Source organism: Molossus molossus, unplaced genomic scaffold (genome assembly GCF_014108415.1).
Source record: "Molossus molossus isolate mMolMol1 unplaced genomic scaffold, mMolMol1.p scaffold_m16_p_5, whole genome shotgun sequence".
Classification (NCBI taxonomy): Eukaryota; Metazoa; Chordata; class Mammalia; order Chiroptera; family Molossidae; genus Molossus; species Molossus molossus.
Window position 1 is genome coordinate 93,149,731 of NW_023425388.1, and position 12,989 is coordinate 93,162,719.

A 12,989-nucleotide genomic window follows, 5' to 3' on the forward strand; every position below is an offset into this window, starting at 1 on the left:
CAGTTTCTGAAGAATTTGCCTTGGCATTTTTGTTCATTTTATCCCTGCTATAGATTTAACACACTATTAGGTAAAAGGAGGTCTTTAACCTTCTTCCTTTAGAATGTACAAGTAGAACACATCTAAGAGGGTATTTTAAAAAACATTATTTGTCTTAAAATTTGCTAAAATCTTCCTTAAGAAAATTACTGGTCATCAAGGAAAATAAATGCATCAATATATCTTACTGTGTCCTTGCTGTGCAAATTTTTGTGTAAATATTTATTTTCATATACATATATATATAAAATTATTATTCAGACCAAATTCATTATTAATAAATAAGAAAGCATGAGTAATATGGCTTATTTTATAACAAGCTCTCCTAAATGAATAAAACCAATGAATTTTGATCTGATTCTTAGCTTACATTATTTTTTACAGCCAGTAATTTTTATAAGACTGTCCTTAGATAACTCACATTAATGTCTAAAGGACCATACTATGAATCATCGAGCAATGTCCTAACACGACTCTATATACAAATAGAAATATCCCAGTGTGCTTATACCATTATTCACATTGAGGAATTTGCAATTCAGTGTTTTCTTCAACTAGATAGCCTTTAATGGTCTTAGATTCTTCCCATCTGTCCCCAAAGTTACAGATGGTACTTTTACATTTAATTGACACTGCTGCCTTTTAAATATAATTCATTGGTATTACAAAAATGGAAAGTGGAAGGTTCTATCAAAGAACTGTTGTTTTTTAATTTTTAATTTTCAATGCTGGCATGCCATGCATTGAACTCTGACCTGTCTATTCAGTCATCTAGAAGCAAGTTACAATCTTTTATGGATAGAATGGTGATAAATCAAGTTTTAGTTTCAGAATCAATTTCTAAATTATAATAAACCAAATAGTAGTGATTCCATAAACCATGTTTGACCGGAAGGGAGGTCATAATCTGCTTATGAACGACAAGAAAACCAACCCATTTGTAGAATACCTTAAGTTGTTTATTGTAAACCAACCCCTCCCCTTTTTAAATAATGGGTTACCTTTTCCCCTTCTGTAAGGCCATATCTGGTTTCTCTTTCCGACTAGTTGCCTGAACATGTTTCTCACATAAGCGATACTGAACATGCTGCTATTAATCTCACAAACTTTTTTAAAAATGTGGTTTTCCGGATAACTGGTACTTTGGGAGTTTTGTAATAATCCTTTTGGAATCTGAACCAGCACATCTCTGTGAGTTCATTCTAGACAATGTGCTTCGTCTTTATCTTTAGTAATCCGAGACCGCTCTAAAATTAAGGCCATCAGGGAAATAGCAAACTGATGATGCATTTTCTTGTAGTGCTTTTTTCACACTACTGCTTGATCGACAGATCTGAAACATTTTTCTCAGGCACCTGTAAAACAGAACACGTCTATTAATTCAAATATATAGATGTCCAACTGGAATTTTAAGTCAGATTCCTTTTTGTTTATACTCTTACACATTCAAAGAATATTGATATCGTTCTTCTGCAAGTTCTTCTTTTGCTCATTTTTGTTTTTCAATTATTTTCTGGTTATTTTAAGTTGTCTTTATAAAGAGGCTTACTTTCACTTGATTTACATTCTAGCATGTAGATGAAAAACACTTCCATCATAATTACTTTGTTTCTAGAACTTTACATGAACTTAGAATGAAGAAAAGCCTCAAATACAGTGAAACTAATCAGAGTATAAAAAACCTGTGTACAAGTTCTGCCTTCCACAAGTTCATAGGCCTGTACCTATGCAAATTAACTTGTGAATTTGTTTGCTCTATAAAACAGGAATATTAGTATCACCTCATAATGGCTGCATGGACGAAAGGAAATAATGTATAGGTAGTGCTTTGTTATCTGTGCTATACAAATCTTAATTTTTTTAACCTCAAAGAGTTATGGCATTTTCTATTTTTACAGACATGTCCACTGAGAAGATAGAAGACTTACTTTCATCATCTGAATCAAATCCAAAGAGTGCCTGACATTTCTTTTGTGCAAGGTGAGCCTCAAGTGCTTCTGCATTACAGTAGGTGGTCAGGCATTTGCCACATCTTAATCTTTTCACTGATTTTTTACAAATGTTATCTTGATCGGAACAGGCATCTATTCTATCAGTCAGAAATTTTCTGCGTTTTGGCATACTAAGGTACCGTTCATCAAGGTAACTGGGAGGCAATGGTCTGACATATGGCTTTGATAAAATTAAGCCATATGAAGTATGTTCACTTGTCGGATTTGGTTTGGATGGTGCCTGAGATACTGGCAGGGTACTGTGTTCTTGTGATACGTTGGGTAAAATGGAACCGTTTTCTGTCCTGATTCTATTTGTATCAATTTTCAAAGCAGGACCTGATGAAACTAAAGGTGTCTGTTCTATTCCACTATGTCCATTGACTAAATCACTAATACTAAAATTATTTTCAGAATTTGGCTCTATGTCAGGCATCTTTTGGTCTGTCAAGCTTATATCAGAAACAGTGTCATCAGAATGTTCATTTCCATTCTGAACTAAACTGTCTGTCTTCTTTTCCATAGTGTCTATACATGTCTTTGGTTCTGTAGAATCTTTCCTTGATTTGCTAGTAGAAACTGGCAGATTAATAGCTTGTTTCTCATTACTAGATGAGTCTTTTTCCTGATGACTAGGAGTTGAGTCTGTAAGAACATCCCAAGCAATTGCTTCACTTGGTTGTGCAGATGATTCTGGTGTTTTACTTAAATAGTGCTGAGCTTCATGTTCATATAGTAGAGGAAGATCTTCGAAAAGCTCATGGCATTCTGGAAAACTACACTGAGCTTGAAATATCCTGTGACTTTTTGTGTGCTGAGCAAGTTGTAATGGCAGCTTAAACGACTCATTGCAATTAAAATGCAAACAAAAGTACACATTTGGATAGCTGTGTCTATTAAGGTGATCTATAAAATGCTGAGAATCTTCAAACTGCCTTTGACAAAATTTGCATTTTCCTTTGCTCCACTTCATTACCGTTTGCCGAACATTTAAGTCAGTTGGATGTACAGTTCTTGCATGTTTATTTAGAAATCCAATTCTTTTAAATATCCTGACACAGCCAAGAGCAGGGCACTTAAAGTTTCCTTCTTGATCTGTAGCATATATGTCTTTTGGATGGCACACAGTTCCATTGATTTTATGAAGTACTGAAGTTTCTTGATTCAAGTCATAATCATCTTCTTCATAGTCACCTTCTTCGTCCTCTTCCTCCTCATAGTCATCCTCACATACAGGTAAAGGCTCCAATACATTATTTACATATGTATCAGGACTGCCATTTTCAATAATGTTTTCAATAACGTCTTCCGATACACTTATGGGAATTTCAGTAAATTCAGCCGCATGCTCAGGGATGACTTTGTTTCCATCACTTAAAGTATCAATAGTCTGTACTTCCAAATCTTTATTATCAGAATTCCCATTTTCAAATGAAATTAAAGAATTGGAACAACTTATTTCTTCCAAAGCAGGAATTTCCTGATCTTCCTGTTGAGCTGCAGCAATTTGCTGTCTTTGTATTTTTTTAACATGATTCTTTAAATGCTTCTGCATAAGTCCTCTGTTTCTAAATTTCCTACCACATATTACACAGGAAAAACTGCCCTTTTTCTGATGAGCCTGGGCATGCCTTACGATGTGACCACCTAGAAATTCCTTGTTACATAACATACACCGATGCCTTGGGACACTGTGATCTACTTTAGAAGCATTAAGAGCTGTAAGGTTTTTCTTTGTATTAACATGGCCTTTAGGTTGTACTCCAGGTATATCATCAGAATCAAGCTCTCCAGTGCTCTGATCTGTAAAAGAGTCAAGACCTTCATCTAAACCTTTCTGTTCCACTGTCTTTTTTAGATTACCTGCAGAATTTTCCAGTGTACTTTCATTTAGAAATCTGATTGCTGATTTATCGCTCAGTAATGCTACACAGTTTTTCTTAATCATTACGAAGTTCCAAAATTCAGGATCAAAAAACAATCCCTTTTTCAAAATTGGAAGTAACTCAAAACGAACACGATTTTGAACACTACTGGTGCCTTCATTATATTCCTCATCTGGACGTTTGTAAAGCTCTTCAACAGTATGATAAGCTTCCAAAGAGCGCTCAAGAAAAAATATTGAGAGTGCACAGATCCGAAGGATCTCCAAATCATTTGGCAAAAAATGTGCAATTGTTTTATAAATTAGACACTTAGTTTTGGGATCATCATGAAGGTCTAGTTGTAGAGCACAACCACATATCTCAACACAAATTTGTAAGCCATCTTCTTCAACCTGTATAAAAGAAAAAAATATTACTACTAAATACATTTTAAAAATATTATACAATCTAGCTTATCTTTTTAAAATATAACTCTGAAATGAAAGCTAAATAAACAATATTGCAAGTGTAAAATTTTCCTTAATGGGTAGGCTTAACTCTTTTTTAATATATAAATAAATATTTTAAAATTTGAGAATAATCTGGAAAAGATAGCATGTTTGCTTCCAATTTATTTAATTTTTAAGTTTGTCTAGCCCTACTAACCATAAGACAAAATGCTTCATAAACTAATGAAGATTAAAGTTTCTTACAAATCTAGATCCTGTTTATTATTTTAGGTATTAATCTCACATTCTGTGGCAGAAAAGGTTAAATTATATGTGTGTAAACACATTTATCAATTTTTGATGTTAAAAAATAAGTATAATATTTTTAGAAAAAGAATTACTTATGGAAACTCTTTCATAAAGCTGCACTAAATAATATTTCTTCTTTTACGTAAGTAATATTACTTGTCCAAATAAGGGGAGAAGTATAGGCCACATGAAGAGGGCAGTTACAATCTTTCTAAATCTAATAAAGTATCAGAATAATGAACCTACTGGAAGTTACCTGAAAATTATTCGAGCTTTGAAAGTTTTACTTATGACTCAAAGATAACTGCATCAGATTTTACTTGGGAATCTGTTTTCTATCCACCCTAATTCAAGTTATAAATAACACTGCTAATGATTTGGAATGATCTAAAGCAGCGGTTCTCAACATGTGGATTGCAAACCATTTGGGGGTCGAACAACCCTTTCACAGGGGTTGCCTAAGACCAACGGAAAACACCTATTTCCCATGGCGATTCATAACAGTAGCAAAATTACAGTTATGAAGTAGCAACAAAAATAATTTTATGGTTGGGGGTCACCACAGCATGAGGAACTGTATTAAAGGGTCTTGGCATTAGGAAGTTTGAGAACCACTGATCTAAAGGCTTGTTTGAATAGAAAGAAGTACAGTAGTAATATGTCTTTAAAATTGTGTATGTATATATCCTACTGGTTGCATGCACTATATTTTGGATGACAGAGAGGAACACTACCTTACCATGCTCATGTCCTCTTAGTCCTTTACATGCTGTGTAACCCTGCTTAACTTTTCCAGTTCCACAAGCAGACCTTAACTTTGCATATCATATTCCCACTTTATTTAGCTGGTAAATTGGTACCCATTTCTTACTCATTTTTTGAAAATCAGTTCTACTCTGACAGTTTTTCTCACCATTCCTTCTGGTCCCTGCCCTGGGGTATAAACATTCCCTATTCTTTCCACTGAGAATAACTTATTTCTAAATAGCATGTATATATTGTTTTATAAAAATCTGTGTGTGCCCCATCCCCGACTTTGAATTCTTAAATTCTAAGAAATCATTTTGAATTCCTAAATAATACAATTTCCTATTTTTTATATCCTCCTATGGTTAGCAAAGAAGTTGGCATATAGTGAGTGACCTTTGAGTAAATGTTTACAGAACAAATGGGATCAGATCTATTCCACTAATTTTAGTTTTCTCCTATCAATCCATCATTTCCAGCTTGAAATCTTTATCTGAATTCAAATTTCCTTTTCCAAATTGTCTGTTACAATGAGATATTCTCACCTAGATTTTCCAGATATAATAAATTCAAAATTCACTGCTTCAAAACAGAATGTCTTCTCTTTCTCCAAATGAAGTTATAATATACCCAGTTGCCCACGTTTAAAAATTCCAGGATCATCAAAAAAGAACAAAAGGGAACAGGACACTTCCTTAATTAAAATTCTTTAACATATTCCAATATATTTATGGACTGACATTCCAACTTTTAGTGTAGCATTCAAATCCCTTTAGGATCTCCAGCAACCCACCCTCACCTCCTGCAGTCCTTTTGATTAGTTTAGTCTCCTACACTCTCCCCAGGTTTCTCTGCTACACTATTAATGTCACTGGATGGTTGAGAAATGAATAAAAAAATGAGGCAAAAGTGCTCTGTAAAATACTAACGTTAGTATTCTCCTCCTCTATCATTCAAAACCCAGCTTAGCCCTGGCCGGATTGGCTCAGAGGTTAGACCATCAGCCTGCAGTCCAGAGAGACCCGGGTTCGGTTCCCACTAAGGGCACGTACCTCGGTTGCAGTTTGTCCCCGGCCCTGGTTGGGTTGTGCGGGAGGCAGCCACTCGATGTGTCCCTTTCACGTTGATGTTTCTCTCTCTCTCCCTCCCACTCTATCTGAACAAAAAATGGAAAAATGTCCTCGGATGAGGATAAAAAAAAACCCAAAATCCCAGCTTAAAGCATCTTCTTCTGTGAAGCCTTTTCAAATATGCCACCTGTAATGTCTCCTTCTAGACTCATACAGCATTGTGCCCCCTTATATATTTAAAAGTAACAATAGGGAATGTTTAATGAATGCCTTCTTATATATTTAAAAGTAACCCACATAAAGATTCAGTTAATTAATATGTAGGGTGTACCTTTAGCTTTTCCATGTTTGTATTTAAACTTATTAATATTTGTAGAAATAAGTTAAAGGATCTGCAGGATCCATTTTCATGTCTATATAAATCATGCAGAATTGTACTCACTTGCAGGTGGCCCATTAAAAACTTGCTTCAGAACTTTCTTTAAAAACAGATAATGGGTTTATACTATTATGTAAAATAAAGCTTTAAGAATCTGTCCTTAAGTTTCAAAAATGCCTTGTATTCATGCTTTCTTTTCATCCAAACACCAGACTTAAAACTATGAACTGTGCCCAGGCCGGTTTGGCTCAGTGGTTGGAGCATCGGCCGGCGGTCCAGAGAGACCCGGGTTCGGTTCCTGCTAAGGGCATATACCACAGTTGCAGTTTGTCCCTGGCCCTGGTTGCGGTCGTGTGGGTGGCAGCCACTCGATGTGTCCCTTTCATGTTGATGTTCCTCTCTCTCTCTTCCTCGCTCTCTCCCTCCTACTCCATCTGAGCAAAAGAAAAAAAAAAAGAAAAAGAAAAAAAACTATGAACTGTATTTTTTATAACAGTGAGCAGCTATTGCCTATAGATATATAAAGTTCATCTGCAAATTAGTTAAAATTGTATAAAAGTGAAAAACTTGTTTAATTATATCATCCTCTTCAAATTTACAATCAAATAAACTCTGTCATAAGATATTCAAGTTTCTTCAGTGAATTGTCATTTACTTTTCCTTTAAAATGAAGGGGTAAATATATCCTATTTACCTCATCTTTAATGATTTTCATGAAAGGAAATATGACTCTCACATTAGTTGCTGTTCTTAAAAGCTGGTAGCATTGATCTACAAAAACTTGTTTTGAAGGATTAGACTTAAGTTGAAGTTTACTCCATATGAAAATCAACTCCCTGTAAATGAGAAAAAAAAGAGAAATATAAAAAATATAGTTTATTCAAAAACAGACATTAGTTATTTTTCACTGATTCTATAGTGCCCTGGGTGAGATGTGCACAAAGTGGATGTAAATAGATATGTTAACCTCCAAGCTACTTCTGCTACCTATATGGGACTAATAGAAGCTGGTGGGGAAAGATCTGAAATTGCAATTTTACAGTTATAAGGAATAAATTCCAATCATATGCTGACAAACCTAAAAATCTATTGCGTGATCATAACAAATTCTAATTCCAATGTATTTTAAGAAAATAAGCTCTGGCCATTAATTAAATTCTACTTGCAAATTTAGAAATCAATGCTGTAGACTTTATGCAAAGAAATGGTTCTTATTTTTTCATTTTCAATCTATTAAGATACCAAAAATACTACAGATCAAAAGTATAAGTATAGCCCTGGCCGGTTTTGCTCAGTGGTTAGAGTGTCGGCCTATGGACCAATGAGTTACGGGTTTGATTCCAGCCAAGGGCACGTACCTTGGTTGCATTTTCGTCCCTGGCCCTGGTCAGGGTTGTGCAGGTGGCAACCAATCGGTATGTCTCTCTCACATCGGTGTTTCTCTCTCTCTCTCTCTCTCTCCCTCTCCCTCTCCCTCCCTCCCACTCTACCTGAAGATAAATGGAAAACTATCCTCGGGTGAGGATTTTTAAAAAAAAGTGTAAATATATTTTAGTACTAATTTAGAAATGTTTTAGATTATCTGCTCTTCCATTAAGATATAATAGTTTCAATATGGACAAACTATAGACCATTTCAAGTGTTTCATAGGTAGATTCTTTTCTAACATATGGCCAAGGTTATTATATGAACAAGGTTATCAGATGAACTAGTGGGTTTTGAGGTAAAGGAAATCATAAAAATAATTGATATATCTGGATATCACATTTTAGCAAATTAGAATTCTTTAAATATATCATTAAAGTTACATAAAGCATCATAATCTAAAAAGTATTAAAATAATTGATGAAAATGTTTTTTTTTCAAAAAGTGACTTACTAACTATGTACTCTGAGCCCAACACATACAACTATTAAATCTAAGGACAGCTTGACTATTATCATGAAGGTGTGCATAGTCTACTTAGAAAGACAATACAGAAAATGAAAAACAGAAAATGATGGCAAGCAAATACTATCAGTAAAACCAAAATTCCACCTCTACTTCAAACTACCTGTGTGGGTGTTCATAAGTTCTAGTCCACAAAACAACCTTTTTTTTTTTGCACATGTAGTCCTTTGAAAGCTCACTAGGTTCCACACCTTGTTCCCAAATCTCTAGCTCTGATTTCTTTACCAATTTCCATGTCTGAGTATATTTCATTTAAGATTGCTTTCTATCATCTTAACCCTGTTAGTCCTGCAAAATATTGATCTTTTCCTAGATCAGTCAGTCACACTAAACATCCCTCTAACCTGTTTATTTTTCAGTCTTTACATTTTGATTATATTTTTCCTCAGTCATACCATTCTTTCTCAATGCTATCACCTTAGGCCCTTTAACTGTACACATGTACTTCTACGGGGCTGCTAAACGGATCCGTTTCCACCTTCCAGATCTTTTTATTAAGCACTTATTCTATATGCTGTTTAGTGTCAAAAGCAATGGAAACATGGGTTTTGACTATTCAGATAGACAGTGAAGGAAGATCAATGCAATGGAAAGAGTAGTAAGAACAATAATAAAAATGTGAAATCATAGAGGTATTTATTTAGAAAGTGTCTTAGGCATAGGGGATGAGAGTAGTATTCTGAAATAAAATGATTAATTAAAAACAAACAAACAAAAAACCATGGGTTTTAAAATCAGAAGCATTAGGATTTGAATCCTGGGCACTCTTCGAGGTTGGTCTCGTCACAGTTCATTTGCTTCATTTATTCTTACTTTTGTTTGTGTTGAATGCTCTACTTGGAAAGTATTTCTTTATTTCTAAACTGAGTTTGTATTTCAACATCTGTATCAAGTGCCTCTTCAGGAAAGCCTTCATGAATATCCCAAATGAAAGTGATAATTACTTCAGAACAGATCTTATTCCTCTTATAGATTTCATGCCTTTCATATATTTACTTGCTTATATTTGTAGGTCCTATTTCCTCAACTATTAATACATTATAAATCTCCTCAGTGATACATTTTATAGAAGTAGTGGCAAAAACATGAGTTTGGGAATAAGAGAGACCTAATATCAGTAGGGCATTATATGCAACCTGGCATGGCATTACCCAGTTTACAGTGAGCCACCTTTTTCTGGCAACAACCCTAACACACAAGATTGCACCCTAGTGGCCATGTCTTTTATGTGACCCTCCTCACCCTCCTTAAGATATTAATTCAGAAATAGAAAACTGACCCTAGTCAGTTTCAACTCTAGAATGTTCTCAACTCTAAACTATGAAGCATGGGGACTGTTGGCATTTCTTCTGGTCTGAAATAAGAGAAATTTTTTAAAAACCCTGGCTATTTCAATGTCCATGGTACCACTTCTCTTTTGAGGACCAACTATATCCCTGGTCCTTTTTGTGGTTTAGGTCATACCCCAGTATCTTTCCAATAAATACAGGCATACCTCATTTTCTTTACATTTTGCTTCATTGCAATTCAAAAATATTGTGGGTTTTTTTTTGTAACCTGAAGGCCTTCCACAAGTGAAAGATTATGATGTCCTTTATTGCGATAGTTGCTTTATTATGGTGGCTAGAACTAAAGCTGCAGTATCTTTGAGGTATGCTATACTACATTTTACCTAAACTAGTTCTACATAGGATGCCATCATTTGCAGATTGACTAGTTTAATTTCAACCTCATTTTGTTAATAGTTGTGCTACTTTTATCTCTTTTATACAGCTTTCTTATACGTAAAAACTACTGAGGTAAGTGAAAACACCTAGGTAGAATATCTGGTATATATTGATGTTTAATAAATTACTAGTTTCCTATATTCTTTTCTTGTCCTTATAATTTTAGTAATACCAAGCAATGAGATTTGTTCAATAAATATTTGTTAGTAATCTCAAAAAATTGTATTCCTAAATGTTAAAGATATTTAGAGGAAGCCTCTTGAGGAAATATATTAACAGGAAATGTAGACATGGAATGAGATAAAAGATGATGGTAGAACGTTTAACATTATAGAAATGTATATATTTATTCTCCAACTTATTCCAAAAAATAATTTGAGAATCCTTAGAGACATTCTCAAGGTATAATTTTTTTTTTCTTTCTCTTTTCTAAAGAGAGAGATCTTCTCTGTTTCTGTTAACACAAAAGGAAACTTGGTAAACAAAATGTAATAGCAAGATCTTAAAAAATTTGCCAGGAGAGGCCACCAATATAGAATTTAGCTTTCTGGAAGGCAAAGCCCAAATACCAGGATATGGTTATGAAGCTCCATCCTGACTGAATTTATAAAGGATTCTCAGTATACCTTCTTCATTGATTGGAAGAATTAAAATCATTAAAATGTCCATATTACCCAAAGCAATCTATAGAGTCAGTGCAATCCCCATTAAAATACCAACGACATAATTCACAGAACTAGAACAAATACTACAAATGTTTATATGGAACCAAAAAAGACCCCAAATGGCCACAGCAATCTTGAAAAAGAACAAAGTAGCAGGGATCACAATACCGGATATCAGGTTATACTACAAAGCTATCATAATCAAAATAGCCTGGTACTATCACAAGAACAGGCATATAGATCAATGGAACAGAACAGAGAACCCAGAAATGGATCCAAGACATCATGTTCAATTAATATTTGACAAAGGTGGCAAGAGCATACAATGGAGTCAAGAGAGCCTCTTTAATAAATGGTGTTGGGAAAATTAGACAGCTACTTGTAAAAAACTGAAGCTAGACTACCAATTTACACCCATGCACAGGAAAAAACTCAAAATGCGTATAAGACTTAAATGTGACGCATGAATCCATGAAAGTCCTAGAAGAAAAAGTAGACAACAAAATTTTAGACATCACACACAGCAGAATTTTCACTGATACATCTAAGGCAAGAGAAACAAAGGAAAAAATTAATACCTGGGACTACATCAAACTAAAAAGCTTCTGCACAGCAAAAGAAACAAGCACTAAAATGGAAAGGGTTCCCACTATATGGGACAGCATAACTGCCAACGATACATCAGATAAGGGGTTAATCTCCAAAACAGACAGAGTAGTCATATAACTCAACAAAAGGAAGACAAGGAATCCAATTTAACAATGGACAGCCTGGCCAGTGTGGCTCAGTGGTTGAGCATCAACCCATGCACCAAGAGGTTGCCAGTTCAATTCCAGGTCACAGCACATGCCCACGTTATGGGCCCAATCCCCAGTGGGTTGGCATGCAGGGGACAGCCAATCGATGTCCTCTCTCATCAATGTTTCTATCTCTCTCTCCCTCTCTTTTCCTCTCTCTCTAAAATCAATAAAGGGGGGAGGGGGAATGGGCAGAGGACCTAAATAGACACCTCTCCAAACAGGACATACAAATGGCCAAGAGACATAGGAAAAAATGCTCAATGTCATTGATCATCAGAGAGATGCAAATTAAAACGACTATGAGGTGTCACACCTCACACCTGCCAGAATGGCTGCCATCAATAAATCATCAAACAACAAGTGCTGGCAAGGGTGTGAAGAAAAGGGGAATCTAGTACACTGCTGATGGGAATATAGATTGGTGTAGCCACTATGAAAAACAGTATCGTGTTTTCTCAAAGACTTAAAAATTGAATTGCCATTTGACCCAGTGATCCCACTTCTAGGAATATATCCTAAGAAGCATGAAACACCAACCAGAAAGAATATATGCACCCCAATGTTCATAGCACTATTTACAATTGCTAAGATATGGAAACAGCCCAAGTGTCCATCAGTAGACGAATGGATAAAAAAGCTGTGGTACATATACACTATGCAGCTGTAAGAAAGATCTCTTATCCTTTCAGATGACATGGAGGGACCTGGAGAGTATTACGCTAAGGGTAATAAACCAGTCAGAGAAAGACAAGTATCACATGATCTCACTTATTTGTGAAATATAATGAACAAAACAAGCTAATAAACAAAACAGACCCAAAGACATAGAAGTAGGGTTCAGACTGGCAAACTTCAGAGGAGGTGGGTGGGAGGAGATAAACCAAAGAACTTATATGCATAACTAATGAACACAGACAACAATGTGGGGGTTGGGCAGGGCAGGAACAGAAGGAAGGTGTCAATGGGGGTAAAAAAAAAGAAACATCTGCAACAAATAA

At 35.1% G+C, this 12,989-nt stretch overlaps 1 protein-coding gene across 5 annotated transcripts in view; it reads right to left on the reverse strand.

Annotated features, from left to right (window-relative positions):
- Positions 1 to 332: 332 nt before the first annotated feature.
- The window catches only part of ZNF654 (zinc finger protein 654), an 85,326-nt gene continuing 72,669 nt past the window's right edge, over positions 333 to 12,989 (reverse strand). For 2 of the 5 annotated variants that reach the window (XM_036243843.1, XM_036243842.1), the window contains 2 exons: positions 7,544 to 7,685; positions 1,793 to 4,308 (listed from right to left, as the gene is read on the reverse strand). In XM_036243843.1, the coding sequence (XP_036099736.1) occupies positions 1,906 to 4,308; positions 7,544 to 7,685 (2,545 nt within the window). In that variant the 3' untranslated portion in view covers positions 1,793 to 1,905. Of the gene's footprint in view, positions 1,395 to 1,792; positions 4,309 to 7,543; positions 7,686 to 12,989 lie in introns of those variants that run through there. The other 3 variants (XM_036243840.1, XM_036243839.1, XM_036243841.1) reach the window with 2 other exon arrangements.